The sequence below is a fragment of the Nicotiana tabacum genome, chromosome 1 (assembly GCF_000715075.1).
Source record: "Nicotiana tabacum cultivar K326 chromosome 1, ASM71507v2, whole genome shotgun sequence".
NCBI classification, from domain to species: domain Eukaryota; kingdom Viridiplantae; phylum Streptophyta; class Magnoliopsida; order Solanales; family Solanaceae; genus Nicotiana; species Nicotiana tabacum.
In genome coordinates, this window is record NC_134080.1 from 134,663,996 (window position 1) to 134,690,632 (window position 26,637).

At 36.7% G+C, this 26,637-nt stretch overlaps 1 protein-coding gene across 1 annotated transcript; it reads left to right on the forward strand.

The window, feature by feature from the left end:
- Window positions 1-18,055: 18,055 nt before the first annotated feature.
- On the forward strand, window positions 18,056-24,040 carry LOC107804978 (uncharacterized). The gene is made up of 2 exons (XM_016628945.1): window positions 18,056-18,628; window positions 23,378-24,040. The coding sequence occupies exons 1-2, from the start codon at window positions 18,184-18,186 to the stop codon at window positions 23,878-23,880; spliced, it is 948 nt and encodes a 315-aa protein (XP_016484431.1). The 5' UTR covers window positions 18,056-18,183; the 3' UTR covers window positions 23,881-24,040.
- The last annotated feature ends 2,597 nt before the right edge of the window (window positions 24,041-26,637 follow it).

Consider the following 26,637-nt stretch of genomic DNA (forward strand, 5'->3'; position numbering starts at 1 on the left):
CCAACCAAACCCCAAACCAATTTAAAACCCCACCAGACCCAAGACCAAACCATACCCGACCCAATCCCTGGTCCAATCTGGACCGTTGATCAGTTCTAATCAACGGTCCAGATCCCCTCATACCATATTAAACCCTAAAGACTACCCTTCCCCCCTCCCCCCCCCCCCGTCTCTCATTTTCCCCTCTCATTCTCTCTCAACCGGTATCTCTCTCTCTCTCTCTCTATCTCTGGTTCTCTCTAGAACCTTCTCCCCTCCCCTCCTCTCTGATGAACCTTATCCACTTTCTCCGGCCACCTCCCTCACTGGAAACCATGGCCTCTCATCATCTCCGGTCCCTTGCTTCACCCCACACCGGTTTGTACTACCCTAAGACCCTCAGGTGAACCTGGAGCGGTTCAAATCCTATCTATGGTCTTTCATGCCATTTTTCGGCCATCCATGGCTGTTCGAGTAAGATCCATGACCTTTCCGGCTAAAATCGGTAACGTTCTAAGGTTTTCTCATCTTTTATGGGTTCTCTGAAAACCTAACTCTTAAAATCCTCCGATTTCTTTTGGATCTGTCTTAGATCTATGTATATTATGAGTTTTTGTTGTTTTCCTCAAAGGTTTTTCCGATTTTTCTAAAGTAATTCTTCATTCTTCGAACTAGGGTTCCTAAATACCTTTTCAAAACGCTTATTTCTTTTGATTTTTGTATGTTTAAAATGTTTGTTTAAGTTTTCTCCTCTATTCGAGTTACTCTGCTGGAAACCCTAATTCCGTCTCTTAAACTTCTTAGATTTGTACAGATCTGAGAAGGATCGAACTTATTTTTTACTTGATTTTATGGAAAATCTCTTGATTTATGAGTGGCTTGTCATCTTCTTAAACTAGGATTTTTGAAAATATTTTTCTTCGAAATGCTTTCTGGGTTTGAGTGCTTAATTCCCTGCGTCTATGTGTTTTGACTGATTTTGCTGAGTTCTTCCTTGACCCTAGCTAGCCTATGTCAAAAACCCTAATTTTTAGGGTTCTTCGTTTGTTTTCTAAGTATTAGCATGACTTACTGATTCTCATGTTTCTTTTGAGTGATTTCTTGTGACTACTTTGCCTTAATATGCTTCTACTGAGTTGCTCAGCCTAGACTTACACCAATTCTATGTGTTTGTTCTCATCTTGACTGCTCGCATCAAGACTTGCATCTTTCTCTTTGATTCAGTATCGTTTGATTTTCATGTTTTGCTGGAGTTATGTGCCAATTCTTGACCACCCATGTCTTGCTTTATTTATATGTTAAACATGCTGACTCTTTTGCATGACTTTCTCTTTGATTGATTCTGAATTCCTTATTACTTGGTGTGATTTGAACATTTTCCTTTGGAACCCCCGACTCCTACCTTTCTACTTGATTTGCTTAGTTGCTTGCCTTAATTAACTCTCCCTTGCCTTGTCTGCATTGCTACTTAATTTTTGCTGATTTTTTCCTTAGTTTGAAAACTTTCTAAACCTGGCCTTAATTACCTGTTCTATACTGGTACTATTTTGAAATATTTCCTTATTTGTTGTACTACAGCCGTGTATGATTTCTTTCCTTACTTGTCACCTGGTCTTTACCATTTACACTGACTCCCTTAATTAAAGAGAGATTCAAACCAATTTTTTATACTGAGTTCTATAATTACTGAAGAATTGATTCTTATCTATTTTAACCATTTTTCAAACTACTATATAAAGGACTCTCTTCTACAGTCTTAGGACACGAACAATTAGTTCAAAAAAAACACACACACATAAAACTCTCTCTCCTCTCTCTCTACTACTTGTGCTAACTGCTTGTCTAGCCGGCTGAAAGCCAAGGCTAGACTGTGGAACTCTACTTGCTTTACTTTTTGCACTTTGCTTCCTTAACTGGTATGTCCTAGTTTAATTTAAAGCCTAAAAAACAACATGTTTCTATTCCTGCTTCAGTTTTCTTTTATTTCTGTCCTGCTTTCACTTGTGGTTTTGTTGTGAAGTTTGTATCTAAGCATGTTGATATGATACCCTCCCTTTAAACTCATGTGATTCAAACATGCTTGGATGATTGTACTCTGTGCACTTACCATTTTGTGAATCCCAAATCCCATATCCCTCCTCTATATGTTCATGACTGGTCTGTGATTATGCCAGTGTCCAACTATCTCTGAGTATGTCCCTACCAGTCCTAATACTCCTATTGGGGTCAGGTGTATGCAGTCAATATATATGTATCCCCAAAACCCCCCTTTTTAACCCCATGTGTGATTACTAAATTCATTCACTTGTTGTGTGTGGTCTTACCCTGAAGTGTTTTAACTCTGTCTTACTAATACAACTTCTATCAACCATCTCTGTTACTAATTGCTTTCAAAATGGACCTTTCAGTCCTGTTTTCCAACTCAACTCTTTTAAATCTATGTCAAGCACTCTCACATATATTCTTAGACCACTAGGTTCTGCCCCTTTTGTGTGAGCCTTGCCTTGGGACCCTTGAGCTCCCTCTGAACTTGAACACATAAAAGGTGGCCTTTCCACACTGCACTTACTCTATCTTGGCTATTAAATCTGGGTGTGAGCACTACCCGGTATCCCTTGAGGTCCTTAGGAAACTCTAACATACCCGGATATGAGAAAGACTATGGAACAATCTGGGCACTTGAGGTGATTTATCATATAACTCAGAGAGGAAATCCTAATCAGGCTCTCTATAGTGTAACTTCTTAGTTTTCATTTCTACTTATGAAATTCATTTCAATGTTGGTCTGTAATAACATGTTGTAAACAAGTATTGGGGTGGCTAGTGAAAAGGGATGGGGTAAATATGCATGCTATAGTTGTTAAGGGTAGAAAATAGGTTATTAGGGTTATATTCCTAATTGTGCAATAGAAACCATGCTTAGGATTCATACATGCATTACAAATCATGCTCTTAGGTCTCATGTTTCTTGCTTCAGCATCTCATCCGTCACTAATCCATGTTTTATGCCTATCACTTAGAAATCCTGCCCCTAGGACAATAACAACATTGGCATAAAAGTTGTTACTCTTGTATTTTCAGAAGTCATATTTTAATAATTCTGCAACTCTTGTGCGCATTTAGAAATCATGCCTTAAGGATTCTGCTTTAACAATCCTGCCATTTGCATGTGCATATTAGATATCATGTTCTAGGATCCTGTTTGCACTTTGTTTAAGACTCCTAGTGAAATACTAATTCATGAAAAGGTAATAAAAAATAATCTCACATTATGATATTTTTCTAAATAAAACTGGTAATAATCTCTGCATTCTCAGATTCGTATCAACTAGAACAACATGCTCTTATGGTAAAATAATTTCCAAATTGTTTCAATAATGCTGGTAACTGCTACATGTTATTTTACACCTAGGCAAGCCTTAGGCAATCAACTTAAATAAAAACCATAATTGTCTTTGTTTAACTGCCAGCATGTTAAAATCAGTAGGCAAGCCTGATTCAGACTTCTTTTCTAAGTCATGTAATAAATCTGGTTTTGCTATTATCACTTAGATACCATGCTTTAGAATTCTGAATTTAGACCTTAATTGTGTATGAGTCTTGCTGCTATGTGCATTACTTGTGGAGGTATATCTGAGCCTTCTATCTGTTTTCTGTGTTTCCCCCTTAAATGCAGTCCTATGTGTTCTTATATGTCGCCTTAGTATTTTGCCTTTACACTTGAGGGTCTGCCTAGAAACCCTTTTATAGGATAGGAGTCCTAAATTTCTCCGGGACTGATAGGAAGGGACGGGTAATAGAATGCAATAGAGGTCGAGACCAACATGCATTTTAATTACCTTCACGGGACGGGAAAGTGTAGATATGGATATGATGATCGGTGCATTAATACCACATGTAGCCCCTCTTTGAGGAGTGTCATACCGGGTATTTCATTGATGTGATCCATATTACAAACAAACCTAGGACACCCCTCTTTACATTCCCAAATATGCTTAGATCGTAATTCTTTTAAACTCTTGCTTTTCATTAATTACTTTTCAAACATCTATGTTCTTAGACTTAAATCCCCTACTATTTGAGCCGTACTTGTTTATTTGCTACTTGTACAAATTCACAAAAACTATTTGGACAAGAACCACAGTAGTGGATCCTGAGAGGTGCCTATCACCTTCCCCGTAGGATAATTTCAAACCCTTACCATGTCTCTGCTTATCAATGCAGTTACAAATGAACCTTATAGGTGCCTTAACACACCTTAAAAACGTTAGGTGGCATCTCTTTAAAAATGAAAAACCCCTTTCCCAAAAGGAAAGAGTTGTCCTATACCAAAATGTTATAAACCCAATTTTCGCGAAGGAAAAAGGGGGCGCGACACATACTCCCTGGATAAGAGTCCCTAGGTTTGTAGAAAAGGAAGTCAGGAGGAAGAATGGAGTAGAGCATTACCTCTTGAGTACAACCTGGAGCCTTCTTTTCGTAAACCCTACTCCTGCACACCTCAATCCAGCCGAGAGAGGGCAATCTTTAGAAACAACTAGTTGGGAAAGCAAGAGAACGCTTCGTGTTTTCTTATCTTTTGAGCTAAAAGCACTCTCTACATATGAAAGCACCAGGTAAATTCGCATACGAAACAAGAGCAACTTAGGACTGAGAAACATTACCGCTTATTTCAGACATTTTGAGATGAATTATAATGGGATAAAACCCCTCTATTTATAGGAAAAAAGTGACTTAGTCACAAAGTAACAAACTCTAAAAACTTTCTAAAAAATAGACATTCACCTTAAATACAATTCTATTTATAACACTCCCTCTTGAATGGCTATTCAATATAATGTGCATAAAAAAATTAACTAAAATAAAACCCAGTGAAAAAATTCTAGTAAAAGAAAAAGAATACATATGTTTAGAAATACGCCTTTTAGTTGCCTTGTTAAAAACCTTACAAAGAAAAACCAGTGGTACAAAATCTTGTAAGGAAAAATAGTACAACGCATATTAACTCTCACTGATGAGAGCATCAGTTCATATCTTTGAGCCTTGTACACTAGTTTCGCACATGAGTTGTCCGTGCTATTGTTATTATCGATATTTGCATATGCGACGTGACAAAGCGGGCTATATATATGTTACATACCGTAACTTTCTACATTGGATTTGTCATAAGATAGTTGATATAAGTTCAAGGAAAAGACTATTTTTGAGGTTATAAGTATTTGTGATATTCCAAACAAGTGATCAGTAAGTGTTATGAAGGTCAGAGAGTAAACGAATCGAGGAAATTGAGTATTGCTGAAGTTTGACATTTTGAGATGAAATACGGTCCAAACTATAATACATCGTATTTATGGATTAGCGTTATACAACATGACCATGATAGTAAGGTATATGAAATATATTAGTATTTAAGTGAATCGAGACCTAGAAATTAATTATGTGGAATTAATTATAAGTGGATAAGTGTGCTTTGTGTGAATCCACGTGGACTCATGAGGATAAGGGGGACTCATGACTAATAAACTTTATAAGGATTGAGGTGGCAGCAAGTAGGGAATTCAATATTGACTAGGCAAGTCTTGGAACTAGGTGGCAAGATTAGGGAGTTTTGGTGGCTTAGTCATCAAATTATTGGGATGGATAAGTAATTGAAATGTTTGGATAGACTTGATAAGCCTCCCAACTTGGTAGACAAGGAAAGCCCAATAAATGACACTTAAGTCATAGAGCAAGGTGGCACATTTAGGAAATTAGTGGATAAGTTATGTGGGAACATCACCCCCACGTGGCAACAAGTGAAAATTACCCAAACATCTAAATGGTGACTCTTTCATTTATGAGATTAGGTGGCATTTTAGGGGAATTTATGGGCTACCACATGGCATAAAATTGGCCAAGGGTGGCACCAAAGTGCACATGAATCATAGCACTTGGTGTGCCTTGTTTACACGTGAAAAGCAAGCCTTAAGCCTTCATGGTTATCCTTCTTTTGCAATTGATATATAGAAAGAAGGTTGAAATCTTTCCTTGTATTAATAGGGAGTCTCTTACTTTAGAAACATAGCAAAAGCATACATCCATGAATACTCCATATGCCCAGCAACATGAAAGATGCAATGATCATAAGAAGTGCTTAGTTCATGTTCAAAGATTTGAAGGAGCAAAAGTTGTTTTTGGTAAGCTAGTGTTTGATAAATTCCTCAAGTAAGGTATGTTAAGGCTAATCCTTCTTTCTTTTTGCATGATCCATATAATACAACAAACGAGTAAGCACACAACTTTCATAAATGATTCTATTCTTAGAACTACTAAGGTTGCATATATTCTTGATTCCCCATATGTCATACTATCATATCGTTTGTTCATCATCTCATGACATTCCAAGAGATAATATTGACTTACTTCATTATACATTGCATTCATTTATACATATGTATTTACCTATGACCAGATAGCATTATATACACGTATATTATATGTATATGGGATATGGAAAAAGATTACGGCGTTATATACGCACCACCACCTGATCAGTTGGTATATGTTGATGATTTTGCCCACAGTGGCCGAGATGATATGATGGGATGCCCTCAGAGGCTTGATGATGTTATGTACATATAGACCTATGCATTATATGACATTCATACTCATATGCATGACATTATAAATATTTCATGATTTACAGAGCTATCCAGACTTACAGGTTGAGTCCTTTACTTCATGTTTCTTCCATGTCCTTTATATACTTATTTACATGCCTTACATACTCGGTACATTATTCGTACTGATGTCCTTTTGTTGGGGACGCTGCATTCATGCCTACAGGTATAGATAATAAGTTTGACAAGCCCTCATAGTAGACGAGGTTAGCATTCAACAAAGGATCTGTAAGACTCCACCTCATTCGGAGTGTAGCCGAGTCTATAAGTCATCGTGTCGGAGTTTTGCTATAGACTTATGGGTAGGATGGTACCCTGTCCCATTTGATGTCAAATAATATTAGAGGCTTTGTAGACACACATGTTCATTTTGTATAGCATGTCAAAGGCCTTGACGACCCATATGTATTCATGCTTTAAGAAAAATGGTTCATTGATACAGTGTTTTCCCACTTATATTTATAAATTATGAGTTGTGGCCATGTTGGCCCATGATAGTTACTGAAGAAGAAAAGAGAGTTATAGAGTGGTTTGCTTGGGCCAGTACGGCACCGGGTGCCAACTACAGTTCCCCTGGTTTGGGGTGTGACAAAGTGATATCAGAGCAGGTCGTGTCCTAGAGAGTTTACAAAGTCGTGCCTAGTAGAGTCTCACTTATGTGTGTGTTGCATGCCAAATTTATAACTGAGAGGCTACAGGCCATTTAGGAAATATTACCCTTCTTTTATTTCCATATTGTGCCATAGAGCTAAGTCGTAAGAAGTCAATATGAAGCTTCCACCAGATTATGTATGCACTAGAGGTGCAGATAACATAGTAGAGCTTTAAGGCGTAATTTCCACCTATGTGGAAGGGAGGTTATGAAAGCGACAGAAGATACGATGCGAGATTGAAAGGTAAGTAATGAAAAGGTGAAGAAGATACGAGATACTCAATTATAAAAGGTTGTGAATAGTCCAGACTTCAAATAGAGATTGGGTTTTAGTTTAGTCTACAGAGGAGACCCTAGTAAATTTTTTTTAAGTCTCTAAGAGTTAACATTCGAGGACGAATGTTTCTAAAGGGGGGAAGGATGTTACATCACATACTTTTCTACATTGGATTTATCATAAGATAGCTGATATAAGTTCAAGGAAAAGACTATTTTTAAGGTTATATGTATTTGTGATATTCCAAATAAGTGATAAGTAAGTGTTATGAAGGTCAGAGAGTAAAGGAACCGAGGAAATTGAGTATTGCTGAAGTTTGAAATTTTCAGATGAAATATGGTCCAAGCTATAATACACCATATTTATGGACTAGTGTTATACCACATGACCATGATAGTAAGGTATATGAAATATATTAGTATTTAAGTGAATCGAGACCTAGAAATATATTGTGTGGAATTAGTTATAAGTGGATAAGTGTCATTAGTATGAATCCACGTGGAATCATGAGGATAAGGGGGACTCATGACTAATCAACTTTATAAGGATTGAGGTGGCATCAAGTAGGGAATTCAATATTGACTAGGCAAGTCTTGGATCTAGATGGCAAGATTAGGGAGTTTTGGTGGCTTAGTCATCAAATTATTGGGATGGATAAGTAATTAAAATGTTTGGATATACTTGATAAGCCTCCCAATGTGGAGCCAAGGAAAGCCCAATAAATGACTCTTAAGTCATAGGGTAAGGTGTCACATTTAGGAAATTGGTGGATAAGTTAGGCGGGAACATCACCCCCACGTGGCAACAAGGGTGAAAATTACCCAAACATCTAAATGGTGAATCTTTGGTTTATGAGATTAGGTGGTATTTTAGGGGAATTTGTGGGCTATCACATGGCATAAAATTAGCCAAGGGTGGCACCAAAGTGCACATGAGTCATAGCACTTGGTGTGCCTTGTTTAAACGTAAAAAACAAGCCTTAAGCCTTCATGGTTATCCTTTTTTTGCAATTGAGATATAGAAAGAAGGTTGAAATCTTTCCTTGTATTAATAGGGAGTCTCTTACTTTAGAAACATAGCAAAAACATACATCCATGAATACTCCATATGTCCAGCAACATGAAATATGCAATGATCATAAGAAGTGCTTAGTTCTTGTTCAAAGTTTTGAATGAGCAAAAGTTTTTCTTGGCCAGCTCAAGTAAAAGTGTTTGATAAATTCCTCAACTAATGTATGTTAAGGCTAATCCTTCTTTCTTTTGACATGATCCATATTGACGCGCCCCATTTTTCCTCGCTGAGTCCGGGTTTCAACATTCATTGGGAACAACTCATTTCCTTGCGGGAATTAGGTATTTGAATTTGAAGAGTTGTCACCTAACGGATTTAAGGTGCGTTAGGGAACCTAGAGCAAATAACTCATGAAACTGGTTTGCATTATCAAAGACTTGGGTAAGGGCTCGAAATAACCTTTAGGGGAAGGTGTTAGGCACCCCTCGAGGTCCACAATAGTGGGTCCCGGCCAAAATCATTTTTTGTAAATTAGTCATTTAACAGATAGGCAGTCTAAGCACACATATAAGATAAAGGAGATTTAACAGATAAGCAGTCTAAGCACACATATGCAAATAAGATGAGGGAAGTCCTAGGTTTGTTAGCCTATAGGATCACATCTGTCCAATACCCAGTAAACCTTCCTCAACTAGAGGGGTTACACGTGGCATTAGCGCACAAGTCATCATATCATTACTACCCAATCACCCTCCCCTTGGTCATAGCCTAAAGCATTCTAGAAACCTTAAGATGTATCCTATGCGTGCACTACCCGTCCCTTTACTTATATAGTCCCGGAGGTATTTAGGACTTCTAGTTAAGGTGGATCTAGACTCTCCTACAGTAATTAAAATGAGAAAACTCTAGGCAACAAACAAAACATGTAGGACTAGACCAAGGATAGAATAGTTAAAAGCCTCACATTTTACCTCCACAAATAGAGTAAGCAAGTGCACGTCTCAAACAGTAGTGTTTCAGATACTTTTAAAAAAATTCTAATAATAGGATATCTAGGTGAGCACAAATCAGAACATATGCAAAGTTTTATTAAAGCGGGGAACCAATACCTAATCAGTTGCCTACTAATTTTAGAGGGGCTTGCTGAATCTGAACAATTAACAAAAGCACAATTTTATAATATGCAAGATTTTAATCGCCCTATAGGCTTGCCTAGGCGTGTATCAGTGATGTCTTATAAGCATGATATCTAATTAATCGGAAGTACAATAAGCCAGTAAACAATTTTGAACAAGCAGTTTGGTTCGTTAGACCCTATAGGCATGCTGTCTAGATGTGAGGATTGATTTTAGACAATGGAAACTAAATGCCAATTAGTTTTAAAACCTCGTTGGCATGCAAAGACTGATTTTAAATTACAGGCAAAGTGTCCAGAATGCAAGATTGATTTTACCCTATAAGCATGGTTTCTAAATGCTGAATATGCTGAAATCCTATTTAGCATGACTCCCAAATGCAGGAGATTGATTTGAAACTTATAGGCATGATATCTAAAAGTGCAAGATTGATTTTTAACCTATAGGCATGGTATCTAGAATGCACGCAAACAAACAAACAGCACAATAATATGATTTCTGATTGAAAAAGTTGATTTGAAACCTATAGACATGATATCTAGAATGCACACAAGTGATGAACATTGCAATGTCCTATAGGCATGGTTTTTGGGATGTAAACACTGATTTCAAAACCTATAGGCATGATATCTACCCATTCCCAACAAAAATATGTATAGTAATCCCTCCCAGTTTTACTAATTTCCCCAAAAACTATTTACAAAGAAATTAATATTACAACTCAAGTGTAAATGAATTACAAGAATAAACAACACTATACTATAGGGAGCCTGGATAGGCCCAAATCAAAACCTGGGAAACCAGGCCTTTAAATAGTCCCAAGTGCCATATCTCATAGTGCAAGAGAGGGTACTCTAGTGTGTCAAAGTTCCCAAAGGCCTCAGGGACCCCGGGCAGTGCTCACACCAAGGTCCTCTTTAAAGATCAACAGCTTGTGCAGTGTGGAGTAGCCAGCCCCAGTGTGTCAAAGTTCAAAGGGGTCTCATGGACTCCAAAGCATTGCTCACACTGGATGGGCAGGACCCTAGATGTTCTAAGAATTTTGAAGTGGATAGTTATTTATAAGAGTAGTTTTGAGAAAAGCAGTTTTAGACTTTCAGGAAACAAGAAGCAAATAGAGTCATTCAATTTCTGGAACTTAGGCAAAGGTTCCAACAAACAAATAGCATTCAGAAGGAGGATTACTTAAGTTAGCTATTACGAAGTGACCAAACACAAAAGATAAAGCATGCTGAGGATCGAACAATCACATACAAAGGGGCAGTAGGGATTGGGGAGCAAAGTTGTGAAAGGTGAACATCTAGATAGGGAGAACATGCTAGTAGAGAAGTAGACAAAACAACAGATCTAATTTAGACATGAGTAAACATGCAAATTTGTTGAAAGTAGAAACACATAGTTCTAATTAAAAATAGAAGTAAACATGCTATTGTAGTAAACACATGTATTGGGCAGTAGTAGGCATGCTAGTGCAGTAAACACATAGATTGAACATTAATAGATATGCTAGGAAACACATAGTTAGACATGCTATTGAACATACAGATTGAACAGAAGTAACCACGTAGATTAGATAGAAGTAATCATGTTATTAAACACATGGATTAAACAAAAGTAAACATGCTGGTAAACATATGGATTTAAACAGAAGTAAACAAGCTGATAAACATATGGATTTAAATAGAAGTAAACATACTGATAAACACACAGATTAATTGAATGACAGTAGTAGAGGCATACCAGTTGGAAATTTGCAATAAAAGTATGAAGTAAAGAGGATCCAAGATCTTATCTTGGCTTCCAGCCGACTAGATAGTGCAATAGACAAGTAGCAGTAGTTTGCAATAGAGAGAGAGAGCAAGAATTTTTAAGTGTTTTTCCTTAGGTCTGTGTGTGTGTGTGTGTTTGAAACAGAGTCTTGTACTTATAGGAGTCGAGTAGTGTAAAGTAAATAATGCAAGGCAACTTAATATTGTAAATAAGGGAAGGAAAACAATCAAATAATCAATTAAGCTTGACAGGCAGACAATAAGGGAATTATTCCCATAAATAACTCGGATTGAGTTTCAAATAGGGCAAGAAGTGAGTCTAATAACCAATTAAGGTTAGAACCCATAAATCAAGCAATCAATCACACAAATAAGGTAACATGAGCAATTAGAGATCATTTTGGGGTCAAACAGCCCCTAAATAGGGAAAAGACGTTAATTAGGAATCTCAGGATTAAGGAGAGCAAGCAAACATTTAGTAAATCATTTCAGCAAAAATAAAACCCTAGATAATTGAGTCAGTCAGTCAATATTAAAAATAACGGACAAAATGTTGAAGCGAACAACAAACAGTCAAACAATCAAGCCTGAAACATAGTCATTATCGAAAGATTAAACAAAACATAAGAAATTTCGGAAAAGCCTTTTGCAAGAACAGACGAAGTAGGAACCTTAATTTTGAAATACTTAGAGTCGATTAGCAGTAGGGGAATCAGAAGACTCTTAAAGAAATCGGTCATGGAAGCTTGAAACCACTTCAAACACAGAGATTTGACCAATTAATAATCAAGGAAACCAAAACCCTAAAATAACAAAGTACCAAAATCGATTGACAGTAAGAAACAAGAGATCTTTAAAGAAAATGCATTGACGAACTCAGAATCATTTCAGATCTGGACGGATTCATGTCCAAAGATTAGGGTTTTGAGGAAAAAAGGGAGGGGCAAAGAGAATTTGGTTTTGAACGAGAGATTTGAACTATAAACATCGAGATAGTAGCACTCACAAACGGAGGTGACCGTAGGCGGACTTTTAAAGAGTCTCGAACAAGGTCTAGGCTAGATCCTTTGGGATTCCTTTCATGGAATAGCAACATCGAACAACCAGAAGAAGTCGGAGACCAATGGAGGTCTGAAACAATCGTGGAACCTCATAGAAATGGTAGGAATCGAAGGGATTAGGGCTAGGTTTAGGTGGCGACGATTAGGGTTAGGGTTGGGTCTTAGAGAGAAACTAGAGGAGAGGATTCTAGGGCAGCTGAACGGGAGAAATGATTAGGGTTTAGGGGTCTTTTGGACTAAAAAAAGGAAAGGGGAACGGTAGTTGTTGATCTCTGTGTTCAACGACCAAGATCAAAGGGGTTTGGGGCTGAGTAGAGTCTTTAGGTTTGGGCTGGGGTGGATTTGGGCCTGGTTCTAATTGGATTGGGAATAGGGAATTGAAATTGGGTTGGTTTAATAGGCTAGGTTCAAAAAAAGGGCTATTTGTTAAATACCCATTTAATTGATCAAAACAATTTTAAAAAATAATTAACAGATTATAAAAATGATTTTCATACCTAGAAATGTTTTAAAAAAATTACTTGGTATTTAAAAAAATACAAAAAACTATTTTCTGGTAAAATAATGTAATAATGCATGCATAGGCTGTAATTGCAAAGTTATTGCAATTATAACCCCAAAAATGCAAATATGGCTATTTGTGAAATAATTAAAATTTAGTACAAATGCAAATGATAAAATTAAGCCACAAAATTATTATAAAACTATTTGTGATGCAATTAATAATAAAAAACTGTAATAAATTAATTAAAACCCTTAAAAATGCAGAAATTATGAAAAATATTAATTGATGTTAATGCATAGTTTTGGAGGTATATATGCATTTTCAAAAATAATTATAGGAAAAAATTGGGTATCAACAGATATAATACAATGAAACGAGGAAGCACACAACTTTCATAAATGATTCTATTCTTAGAAGCACTAGGGGTGCCTATGTTCTTGATTCCCCATATGTCATACTATCATATCGTCTGTTCATGGTCTCATGACATTCCAAGAGATCGTATTGACTTACTTCATTATGCATTGGATTCATTTATACATATGCATTTACTCATGACCAAATGGCGTTATATATGCGTATATTATACGTATATGGGGTATTGGAAAAGGTTACGACATTATATATGCACCACCACCTGATCAGCTGGTATATGTTGATGATTTTGCCCACAATGGCTGAAATGATATGATGGGATGCCCTTAGAGGCTTGATGATGATATGTACGTATAGACCTATGCATTATATGACATTCATACGCATATGCATGACATTATAAATATTTCATGATTTATAGAGCTATCCAGACATACAGGTTGAGTCCTTTACTCCATATTTCTTCTATGTCCTTTATATACTTATTTACATATCTTACATACTCGGTACATTATTCGTACTGACGTCCTTTTGTTGGGACGATGCATTCATTCCTGCAGGTATAGATAATCAGTTTGACAAGCCCTCATAGTAGAAGAGGTTAACATTCAGTGAAAGATTGGTAAAATTCTACCTTATTTGGAATGCAGCTGAGTCTATAAGTCATCGTGTCAGAGTTTTACTACAGACTTACGGTTAGGCCGGTACCCTGTCCCATTTGATGTCAAATAATCTTAGAGGCTTTGTAGACACACAGGTTCATTTTGTACACCATGTCAAAGGCCTTGACGACCCATATGTATTCATATTTTAAGAAAAATGGTTCATTGATACAATGTTTTCCCACTTATAATTATACATTATGAGTTATGGCCATGTTGGCCCATGATAATTATACAAGAAGAAAAGAGAGTTATAGAGTGGTTCACTTGGGCCAGTACGGCACCGGGTGCCAGCCACGGCTCCCCAGGTTTGGGGCGTGACGATATATGTAGGTTTGCACATGTGGAGAGACAAGGTAGGAATGTTATTATGCGCATGTGGCGAGACAAGGCGGGCATTTACTTTATTGTTGCGCACGTGGCGAGACAAGGAGGGCTATACCGGGGATGATTTGTGATGATTTGTGATGGCCTGGGAGCATTATTGTTGATACTATTTGTGTAGTGGTGTGACTACCTTGTGTGAGTCATGCATTTTATGTTTTATTGTGTTGTTTCCTATGTGTCATTCATTGTCTCTGCTCTTACTTGTTGACTCGAGTTGTGATAGAACACTTGCACAAGCATACAAGTAATTATTCACTCTTCGGTTTAAGAAAATGAACCCTGATATTTATTGATCATTTACATGTATTCTCGTATACTTGCATTCTGTATGAGATATTTTTGCTATTACCACGTGAGTTGTCTGTGCGGTTATGAGGTATTGTTATTTCTAGCACGTGAGTTGTCCCTACGGATATGAGATATTGTCACTCTCTTAGCACGTGAGTTGTCCGTGCAGATATAAGGTACTAATGGTATTACCACGTGAGTTGTCCGTATAGCACGCGAGTTGTCTGTGCGGTTATGAATTTTAATATGGGTAGAAGATGACAAGTGAGTAGGGCTCGTGACTTATGACCTGCGAATTGTGGTTATGAAGTGTGGTACCTCGAGAAAAATTCTTGTATAAATCTTGTGTGAAAGCAGTTGTTTATTTGGTTGTTACCTATTTTTTTCCTTACTTGGTTTCACCAGACTTTAATCGTATTCAGCTTATTCTACGACATTATTATATGTTTGTTCCTTGTTGCTAATTGTTGCTTCTAATTTTCTATTGCAAGTATTGTTTGTCATATTTACCATGCTTAGCTGTATATTGATATTGTTCCCTGTTAGTTTCACATTCTTACTTGCTCAGGTTATTATGTCTAGTAGGTATCTTGATTGTTCCTCGTCACTACTCCACTAAGGTTAGTTTTGATACTTACTAGGTACCGCCGTGGTATATTCATGCTGCCTTTCTATATATTTTTTGTGCAGATCCAGATAATTCGGAGCTTGTTGATCATTAGAAAGCTGATTGGATATTTATGTAGACTTCAAGGTATACCTGCCGTCGCGTTCGCAGTCCTCGGAGTCACCTTTTGAAGTCTATTTTGTATAGTTTTTTTTTTTAATTCCGGAACATTTGTACTTAAAAGTTTTTCTAGTGAACTCAGTAGAGCTTATGACTTGTACTACCGGTTTTGGGATGTTATATATCGTGTTGGGATTGTTGGCTTTATATCGAAATATATGGTTCATGTTTAATAGTTATTTTGGTTAAATTCTGTCATTAATTCAGTAAGTGTTAGGCTTACCTAGTCTCTAACAAGAATCTATGTGTCTTGATATATTGGTTTCTGATAACGTGAATACACTAGAATTTAGTCATCCCAACATAAGAAGCGACAAGAAATGTATTCGTACCCTTACTGAAACATTGTTAAAAACGAATACTAGAACTATATTTAATCAAAGCGAACTAACACTATTCCATAATATAAATAATACTAATTGATACTAATGACTACTACTCATTCATAGAACTATGATTACATGATATTTATTCACTAGCTACTACAAATAGGCTAAATTAAAAATCAAACTACTCAATTATTTTTAACCATGGATTCATCACCGGTCAAGTGGTCTATTTTTCCATCAGGGTGCTCAAAGAAGTTTGCCACATCCAAGTGGGTGATGTCAATTCATTGATAGAGACAAATTAGTTTTAGGGTCTTTATTCTTTAGAGATGCTTGATAAAACTCAGTCAAATGTCTTGGTGTACGATAAATATTGGCCCAATGCCTTTTTCCACTGTATCAATAGCATCTAGTTTCTGAATCCTTTGCTTTTGGCTTCTCATCTTTTCCTTTTCATTTTTGGTGGTTATTTTTCTAACACCAGAAAATTTCTTCCTTGGCCACGTCCACTACCACGAGCAGGGACACGACCTTTTTCACGCTTAGCATGATAGGAATATACTTTATTCTCTTCGGGCAATGGTGTAGACCCAACGGGTCGATTATCGTGATTTCTTATGAGTAACTCATTGTTTCGTTCAGCCACGAGGAGAAGAGAAATCAAATCAGAGTACTTGTTGAAACCTTTCTCTCGATACTGCTGTTGCAGGATCATATGGATGCATGAAACGTTGTGAATATTTTTTCAAGCATATCATAGTTAGTGATATTATCTCCACAAAGCTTTAATTTAGAAGTAATTCTGGACGTCACCGAATTGTATTCAGAAACAGACTTAAAGTCTTGGAGCCTCGGATGAGCCCAATCATATCGTGCTTGTGGCAGTGTAACGAATTTTAGGTTGTCATATCTTTCCTTTAAGCTATTCCACAAAATAAGTGGATTTTTGATTGTGAGGTATTCTATTTTCAACCATTCATCAAGGTGATGACGCCAGAAAGTCAAGGCCTTAACATAGTCTTGTGTAAATGCTTTAGTTTTATCTTTACTGGCGTCTCCAAGACCCATTGCATCTAAATGGATTTAAGCATCCAACACCCATGACATATAGTTCTTGCCCGAAATTTCACGGGCAACGAACTTTCGTTTCATAATATCAGTCATAGTTAAAAGAGGAGAAAAATTATACCTTAGTCTTCTCAAATAGCTTCTTGAGACGGTAGAGTCTCGTGCTGATAACGTGAAACAAAACAATAAAAGAAAAGAAGAATATTGCAAAGAAAGGAAAGAGAAAATTCTATTGCTTTTAAAATAAATTACAATGGGACAAAAAATTTTATTTGTAGGGAAAAAGTGACTTAACCACAAAGTAACAAACTCTAAAAACTCTCTAAAAGATAGACATTCACCTTAAATACAATTCTATTTGTAAAAATATAAATTATATCAATAACAAATAATATAATATTTTAATTTTTGATGTTAAACAAGGCATAAATTATGTAGACATTAATACCGGAAACCAAACACCTATTAGCCAGTAATAGAGATCATATTAGTAATCGAGTGTTTTATACAAAAAACCAAACACTATATAAATACACATAATTTCATATTGAGATTAAGTGTATCTTATCCTACATCAAACAACCCCAATGTTGTTAATATTGAGTTTATGGCTTCTAAATTAGGATTTAAGTTATATACATGTTTTATTTTTACATACTATCGGTTAGTTCTAATATGTTCTAGTCATATTATTGTCATTTTTATTACGATACTAGTATTCATTAAGAGATAAGAATTATTTATAACCAATTGACCTAATAGAGAGTCTTTGGATTGACTTTTAAGCTGGTCAAATTAGTTTTTAAACTTTTTTTTAACTATTTGGCAAAGTTAAAAAGTACTTAAACTAAGTTAGAAACGGCTTAAAACAAGCCAAAAATAATAAGTTGGCCAACCCCAACTTATTGTTTTTTGGCTTAAAAGTTATTTCCGCTAAAAAGCCAGTTATTTAAACCAATCCAAATAGGCTCTATATAAATATTTTTTATAATATACATGCATATAACTCAAACACTTGTTAATCTTAAACACTTGTTAATTAAGGTGTAGTTGATTTTTGGATTAGTTACTCAATAGTCAATATATTAATCACACAGTTCACACTATAATGATTAATGAACATATTGGATTCAATTATCTAATTTCTTCTTCCTTAACTGTTCTGCAGTTGCTCTTTTTCCCAGCAGGCAGCAGCTATGTCACACTTGAGGCGTTAGATTCGAAAAATTGGGCATCAAATGGAGAGAGGCGACGGTGGTTCACTACGGACGCGTTCACAGGCGGCGCCTGACTGGACATTACACGAGTCACTAACTCTGGTGAACGAAATGAAATCAACCCAAATTGAATGCGGCAATACGCTAGCTTCTTTCCAAAAATGGCAATCAACGGTGCAGAATTGCAACTCACTGGGCGTGAATCGGAGCTTGAATCAGTGCAAAAAGCGGTGGGAATTTATCTTGGAGAATTACAATAAAGTGAAGCCATGGGAAACGGTGTATTGGACGGCGTCGTTTGATGGGGTTAGGAAGAGTGAATTGGGTTTACCGGAACAGTTTGATTTCGAGTTGTTTAACGCCGTTGGTAGGTATTTGAGTTTATTACATGGTGAAGATGGTGGTGGTGCTGAAACTGACCCGGAAACCCAACAGGCTCAAGGAAACAATGCTTTCTTGGAACTTGGTATGATACTATTTCTGTTCTAAAACATAGTCATGCTTTTTTACTTTAATTTTTTTGATTCAGTCTTATTTTATGATTTTATTGAGATTTGTATTCAAGCTACCGTGTGAATTATTTTTGTTTAGTAAACAATAAACCCTAATAAAGGCCTATTCCTAACTAGTAAGTATATGGATCACTCTTATCATCTTTTTCTTCCATTGTGATCTATCTTTAGCTAAGTCTCCATTGATTTCAAGGATTTGTTGATCTTTCAAGACAACTTCCTTGTAAGTCTACTTCATCCGTTTTAACACCTTCACTCACCATAGTTTCACACTAACGGACCAATGCATCTGTAAGGCCATCTCAAATGACCTTCTCTTATTTTTTTCTCAATGCGTGCTATTTGCACCATCTGGCGAATGCAAGAACCCTTTCTTATTTTGCACTATATCCAGGCACTAATGTGGTAGAACTAGCTTCTTTATGCACACTCATCCATGTTGTAGGAACCCTTTTATATTTTGCACCACATCTGGGCGTTGACGTGGCAACTAACTTCTTTACCGCACTCGTCCATAATGCGGGAACCCTTACTCATACTCCCTCACACCCAAGCGCCGATGTGGTGGAACCTGGAACCCCTTGCTCATTTTTCATCACATTCGGGTTCCAACATAATGGGTGCCTAAGTAGGCATGTCCCAACGATATCTGTATTATGAGGATTCATCATGAATTGGCAAGTTTTACGTTGGCTGGTAGCCTACCGGCACCCTTCTCCTTTATCCGGGCTTGGGACTAGCAATGTGAGCAAGCCCACACACAAGAACATAGTACTCTCACACCAAAGTTGATATAGAAAACCAAAATTTTGAAATTTTGCCAATCTAAGATGACAAAGCTGGATAAGGATTCTCCCACTAAAAATATAGATTAAGAAAATTAATGTATTTGACTACTTCTTTCTATCTCAGTAACCTTTTCGACGGCATTTGATGGTGTAAAATGTGGTCAAAGACTAATTTAAGTCCGAAATTTTAGTTATCTCAAACGTGATCATAATTCGATAACTGAGACTCAAAAAGAACAGAGAGCATAAAATGGAGAGGCAGAAACTTATAGAGAAGTGGCAGCTTAGGCATTATCTATCAATGAAGAGTGTAAATTGGTAGTGTGGGACAAGACATATTACTATTGGTTTAGAGAATTGAGATCGAGGATATACTTAATTTCTTAAATCATGTTTAGTTGGGAGATTCTATTAGAGAGCCGAATGGTTGATACAATGGTAGTGTGGGTCCCATCAAGATGTGATGTATCTGATGGGTGACTATGCTCTCAACAGATGATGCTTTACTATTTTCTCAAGTTCCAATGTGAGGTTTGACTGAAAGGCTGTCAAAGTCTGAGATTATACGGTTTAGTGGTGCTTTCTTATTACTGGACTGCTGGTCTTTTCAAACGGGATATTTGGATCTAAGAAGGAGAATGATGGTAGAAAGTCTGGTTAGAATATCTCTTCATTTATGACACGTGAACTTTTCTGACGGAATGGGGAAATTTGCAACAAATTTGTCGATGAGGATTTCTATGTCCCTATACGATTAATGTAGAGGCAAAATCACCATCTAAGAATGAGAGGAAGAGATACCAGAGTCGTGTCACGACCCAAAACTCTAACCGGTCGTGATGGCGCCTATTGATGTAACTAGGCAAGCCAATTTCCAACATACTTCGATATTTCATAAAAGATAAATCAAAAGCTCTTTCTTTTCATAAAAGAGTTTTCATAAAACAGGAGTTAAACTAAAAATACAATGCGGAAAGATAGCCCCAAACATCGGGGTGTCACCAAGTCATGAGCATCTAGACAACCAGTCTAAGAAAAATAGTGTCTACAAGAGTCTGTGTGTAAAAGTCAATACAGAAAAGAAAGATAGCAAAGAAGGAGAGGCAAGGACTGTGAACACCGGTAGCTACCTCGTAGATCTCCGACACTCGACCACGCACGAGCTCTACGTTCTTCGTGACCGGACACACCTGGATCTGCACATGAAGTGCAGGGTGTAGCGTGAGTACAACTAACTCAGTAAGTAACGGAAACAAATAAGGAACTGAGAAGCCGTGATGAGCTATACAAATACAGCTAATTTCAATAATTTCAGAAAAGATTAGTCATGCTTTCAAATTCGGCAGTTTAAGTCAAATCAGTTTTGTATGGTTTCAAGATCAAGTAAACCGGATATAAAATCTTCCAGAAATTTCACAACAATGACAGATATCAACTAAGTGCAACAACAAAAGAAAGCAAGTGCAACCTCTCGAGGCAACAGTCACTCAACTCATCTCAACAGCTCAATCACTCGGCTCTCAGCCCTCAGTACTCACACTCAATAGGTACTTGCACTCACTTGGGGTGTACAGACTCTGGAGGGGCTCCTACAGCCCAAGCGCTATAATCCGCACGGACAACTCACGTATTGCACGGACAACTCACGTACTATAATATCATATCAAGATCCGCACGGACAGCTCACGTGCTACAGTATCATATCAGGATTCGCACAGACAACTCACGTGCTACAGCATCAATACCTCACTCTCAGGCCCTCGGCCTCACTCAGTCATCGACCTCCCTAGTCTCTCGGACTCTCAGAAATCATATAAATCAGCCCAAATAGAGATAATAACATGTATCAACAAGTAACAAGAAGAGATGGAGGTATGATAAGCAATTAAAGTCATGACTTAGTACAAGACAACAAATAGTAGCTAAATCAACAAGTGCACGACCTCTGCGGGTCCCAACAGTGATATCATATGGCCTAAGCATGATTTCTAACATGAATTGCAGTCAAATTTCCATAAAACATAGGGAACAACATGTAGTTAACAGCAAGCTATTCGGCTTTACAATCTCACGGGACGGACCAAGTCACAATCCCTTCGGTGCACGCCCACACGCCCGCAGTGATTGATTGATCTATGTGCTATACGTATACACACACTAGTGGAAATGAGGAAGCTATTATCTCATATTGACGAAAGTCATTGATTAGAGGAATTGATAATTCTTAGAATAACTTTCTTATGGTACATTAAAAAATATAGTTCTTAGAATACTGCTATTATGTTTGGTAGACACATGTCGAGGTGAGGAACTCTTTTTCTCATGGTTAAGGTCATTGACCGAAGGGCACGGTGGTCTTAGAGAATCAACTTTTTGACTGTTTTAACCTTTGAGTTATAACTAAACTTAGTCCGCCCTTATGAGGATCACCGATTTCAAAGGTGTTTCATGGTCACGCCCTAGGACAAGTCTCCGATGAGGCGTGTTTGTTACACGCCTCAGAGTGACAGTGCCAGACATATGTCTCCTGAGATGTGTGCGCCAAGGGTTTGGACATATGCCTTGACATGCCTTGTCCCTTTTAGGCGAGGCGTGCGCCTTACTGAACCCTCTGCAAATACAAAATCCACATCCAAATTAGACCCTTTGGGAAGAGAAGGAGAAACATCATTAAAAGGAATTGCTGAAGTAAATTTTATTAGTGACTAAGTTCAGAAATCAAATAATAAAATACAACCTTATCTAGTTGCTCTTAAAAGAAATATAGGTGTGTATGACGTGACTGGTCGGAGTAAGTCTAACAACCACTACCAGTGTGTGACAGGAGTGGTGGCAACTGGAAATGAGACAGTAACTATGGCGACAAGACCCAATGGGTAGAGAGCAACCAAAGGTAGAGGCTGCGACTTTTGAGTCTGAAGAAGAGATTTTACAAAGAAGACAAGAAAAAAACATGTTTGTCTTAACTTATCCAACTCTAATGGACTACTGGCTTGTGGCTTGTAAAGAACTAATTGGCTCTTAAGAGATGAAGAAACTAGTGGGCGCTCGCCCTTGTACAAATTGGTCATATATTCTTTTTCATAAAAAGAAAAACTATTGCATGTCCAACTCTTGTACAAATAATCCGTCAAAAGGTTTCACCAAAGCTCTTACAAAAAAATAAAGAATGCCTTGATGCTATTGCAATTATTTTGCTTAAGAGGAAAAAGAAAATGTCATAGTTTTATCTTTTGATTAGATATTTATATTATATTTCCTATACAAATGTATTTCCTATACTTTCTACAATTTTATGAAATTTAAACATTCTTTTGTAATTTATGTTTGTCTTATTACAAAATACGATTAATTAAATATCCACAGGGGGCTATACCCCCACATGTCGGGAATTACGTCTCATACAGTGTAAAATGCTCCTCCCCCCACCCCACCCCCACCCACACCTTTTAAAACATTGATTAGGATAAAATGAGTATATCATTTCTGGGTAAGCTTTGTAAATATGCCACCAACCTCTCCATTAATAAACAATAGGTGCTGATTTCCTTGGAATAGAAATGTCGACATTCAGTCACTAGCCATGGTGGTGATCCTTTGTTCTCTCTTTCCTTTTAAGTGAGTCGATGAGCTTGTGGTTTTATCTTCTGGTTTCTGCTTCCTGATTTTGTGAAAAATGACTTACCGAATCTTGTCATATTGCAGAACTAAAAGACTGCAGTAGCATTCTATATTTAATTAGAATAACTGATCATTCTTGCACACCAAGCGACAAACTTTGTGGTGTAGTCATGTTTCTTTATGTAGTATAAGATATACCAAAGAGAAAGAAAAATTAAAACAGAAAAGCAAAATCTCGAAATGAAAATTGACTTTTCAGTATCAGCTAAATGTGTGACATTCTTGTATCATTAGGTCATAAAAGGCAGCGGCGAAGGACGAAACCACGAAAGTACAAAATGGAGGAAAGGTTGAATCCATGGAGACGCATCTTAAATGAAAACAGGAAGTATGAGCAATCCATGGTGGGGATAAAGCATGAAGCTAGCATAGAGACAAAGGTGGAAGCCCCAAGTTATGAGAAATCCAGCTTACAGATAAAGCGCGAGATATCCAGTCCAGAAGAAAAGGTCGAACCTCCAAACCTTAGTATGGTTAATATGGTAAAGGCGGAGCAGATTAATGTAGATAATCCAGAAGAAATGATGGCTGCAACTCTTAGGGAAAACGCAGAATTGATCACTGCAATAATTGAAGGAAATCCAATGGATGATAGAGATTGCAGGCTTGCTGATTTGAAGAATTCTGAGGCTGGTCGTGTTCATTTGATCAGAAGTCAAGGCAACCAACTTATTGATTGCCTCGGAAAAATATCAGACACTCTTAGCCAGCTTTGTGATACAATTCACAAAAAATAACTAACTATAATTGGTTAGCATTTCTGTTATGGCACACTGTAATGTGAGGACTGATCAGCTGCTTTTACTTCGATTGTCATCGGTGTAATGATGTGGTAACTCAGATTGCCGGGGATTGCAGAAAAAATCTATATTTATTGATTCTTTTTTGGTTAGTAAACTATCTGTTTACCAATAGCAACATGTACAGGTATCACAATTGAATCAACTAGCTATGGACAGGACAACAAACACCAGAACATCACTGCTACTGCAACCTCCCTACATCTAGATACGAGAGACCAAGGTATTTTTTTATTTTTTTTATTTTTTATTTTTATGTTGCATTAGATTATAGTGACTCTTCCACGCACTGAGTGGTTGTGCCCTCCTCACCAAACTAACACCAAAGTTCGCCTCCATCAATTTATGTGTTCGTTGATTGTCAAAACATAGCTGCATTTCCGTCCTCTTCGTGTCCTCTCAAATTTAGTGGTCTTCTAGTTGCAGTTAAAGGTAAGCATGACAATAAGGAACTAGAATATGATTCGTATGATATCGCTTTCAGCATTTCAATGCAATAAGGAACTAGAATATGATTTGTAGGATATTGCTTTCTGCATTTCAATAACTTGTCTTAGGGGATATGCCAGACATGCTTTTGGCATGATGGTGTTCAATGAGGAAAGTTTTGCAGGGGTGTGTGTGTACACACACACCACTATACTTTGTTTGTTGCAAAATATCAACATCCTCGGATTCCCAAAGCTTGTTGAGTTTTGCAGCTTCAGAATAACTGGTTTGATGGTAGTACCAATAGGGCATTTTCTTAAAAGAATTTACTGAATTTTGTATGCTTAAAGGTCCCAAGCAATTCAACTTCTCCACTAGTCCTTCATATAGAAAAATAATTTTGCTGTGGGTTCCGAAAAGGTTACCATAAAAAAAGAGAGTAAATTCATAGAAAGTGACATATTATGTTTTTTTCCCCACCAAAGTCACATAATATTTTTTTATAACAAATAATCACAAAGACTTTCGCCATTCTAATACAAAAGTCATAATGCCGAAAACACAACCTTCCAATGCACTGATTCTTTTTTATTTCATATTTTAACTCATTTTTATTTTTAATCTAATAAATACCTACTCAACTAAAAAGGATCCGACCCGACCCTACCAAAACCCATCTCTATGTCTCTACTACTCTAAATCAGTTTCTTTTCTTTGTTTGGTCATATTAACCATACTAAGATGCCTTCATCAAGAATAATATTTTGTGACTGTTTATTTAATATAACAATGGGATGCATGCATATTCATTTGGTTACATAGTTTTGTAAATTAACAAATTGCTTAATTACATAGTTTTGTAAATTAACAAATTGCTTGGCGTATCTCATTGCATAAAACAAGAGTGAACTATTTTCAGAATTTCTTAACCTACATAGATAAAAAATATGTGAGGAATATACTAGATGAAAATCACTTCGCCTAATATGCAATGAGATGTATCCATTTTACCAAATTATTTTCGGTGGATCTTTAGGATGGGAGCATTTGTGCAATATACCATACTAAATCCATCGGAGAAAGAAATAGTATTTGGGAAAGCCATACAACATAGTAACTACCTGTCACAACAACAACAACAACATATCCAGTATAATTTTACAAGTGGAGTCTGGGAAGGATAGTATATATGCAGATTTTACTCCTACCTTGTAAAGGTAGTGAAGCTATTTTCAATAGACACTTGGCTTAAGAAAACATAATCATAGTAGGTTCGAAAAGCAGTAAACAGTTGCCACAGCCAGAAATAATAAGATACTGAAGCCAAATAAACAAGTAGTAATAGAAAGCTAAGAACATGATATATATTAGACTACACTAGTACTACATGTATAGAAAAGCAATATATATACGAAAAGGAAGTAAGTCCGGCTACTTACTAACCTACTACCCTTTGTGCATGAAATACAACAAGGTCCAAATATTGCAGGATATGATAAGTGCGAGAACATGAGAATAATAGGTAAACAATAATAATCTACTTCCTCCGTTTCAAAAAGATTGTCTTAGTTTGACTTGACACAAACTTTAATAAAGAAGGGAAGACTTCTGAGATATGTGGTCTTAAATAAATAACAGCATTTGTGTGGCTGTAAAAATTTTAAAACTTGTGGTCTGAAACCTGTCATAGCATTTGTGTGGCTAAAAATACTTCATATTAAGGAAATATTGAAAGGTGAAAATATTTTTGAAACAGGATAACAAGGAAATAGTGTCATGTAATAAAATAAAAGTAATGCAGTAAAATGTAAATAAGAAGAGATAGAAAGAAGGGAGAAGTGTTTTCTTCTTCCACTTTGGTGTATTTTTCCATTGCAATTACATGGCCTTTTATAGGCATAAAAAGTAAAGATGATGGACATAAAGTAGGAAATTTAATCTTTAAGTTATTCACAACATGAGCATCCAATGTAGCATCCAATGTAGTATCCAAAGTAGTATCCAATGTACAAACTATTCATAACACTCCCCCTTGGATGTCCATGTAAGATAATGTGCCTCATTAAAAACTTACAAAAAAAATATTGGGATGTACATAGTTATTTATAATATGCATTGCTTGCTGCCTCATTAAAAACCTTACCAGGAAAACCCAGTGGGACAAAACCTTGGTTAAGGAAAAGAGTGCAGCGTGTAGTTACTCCCCTGATGAAAAATCACTTAATGTCTCGAAGATGACGCATTCCAATCTTATATATCAGCTTT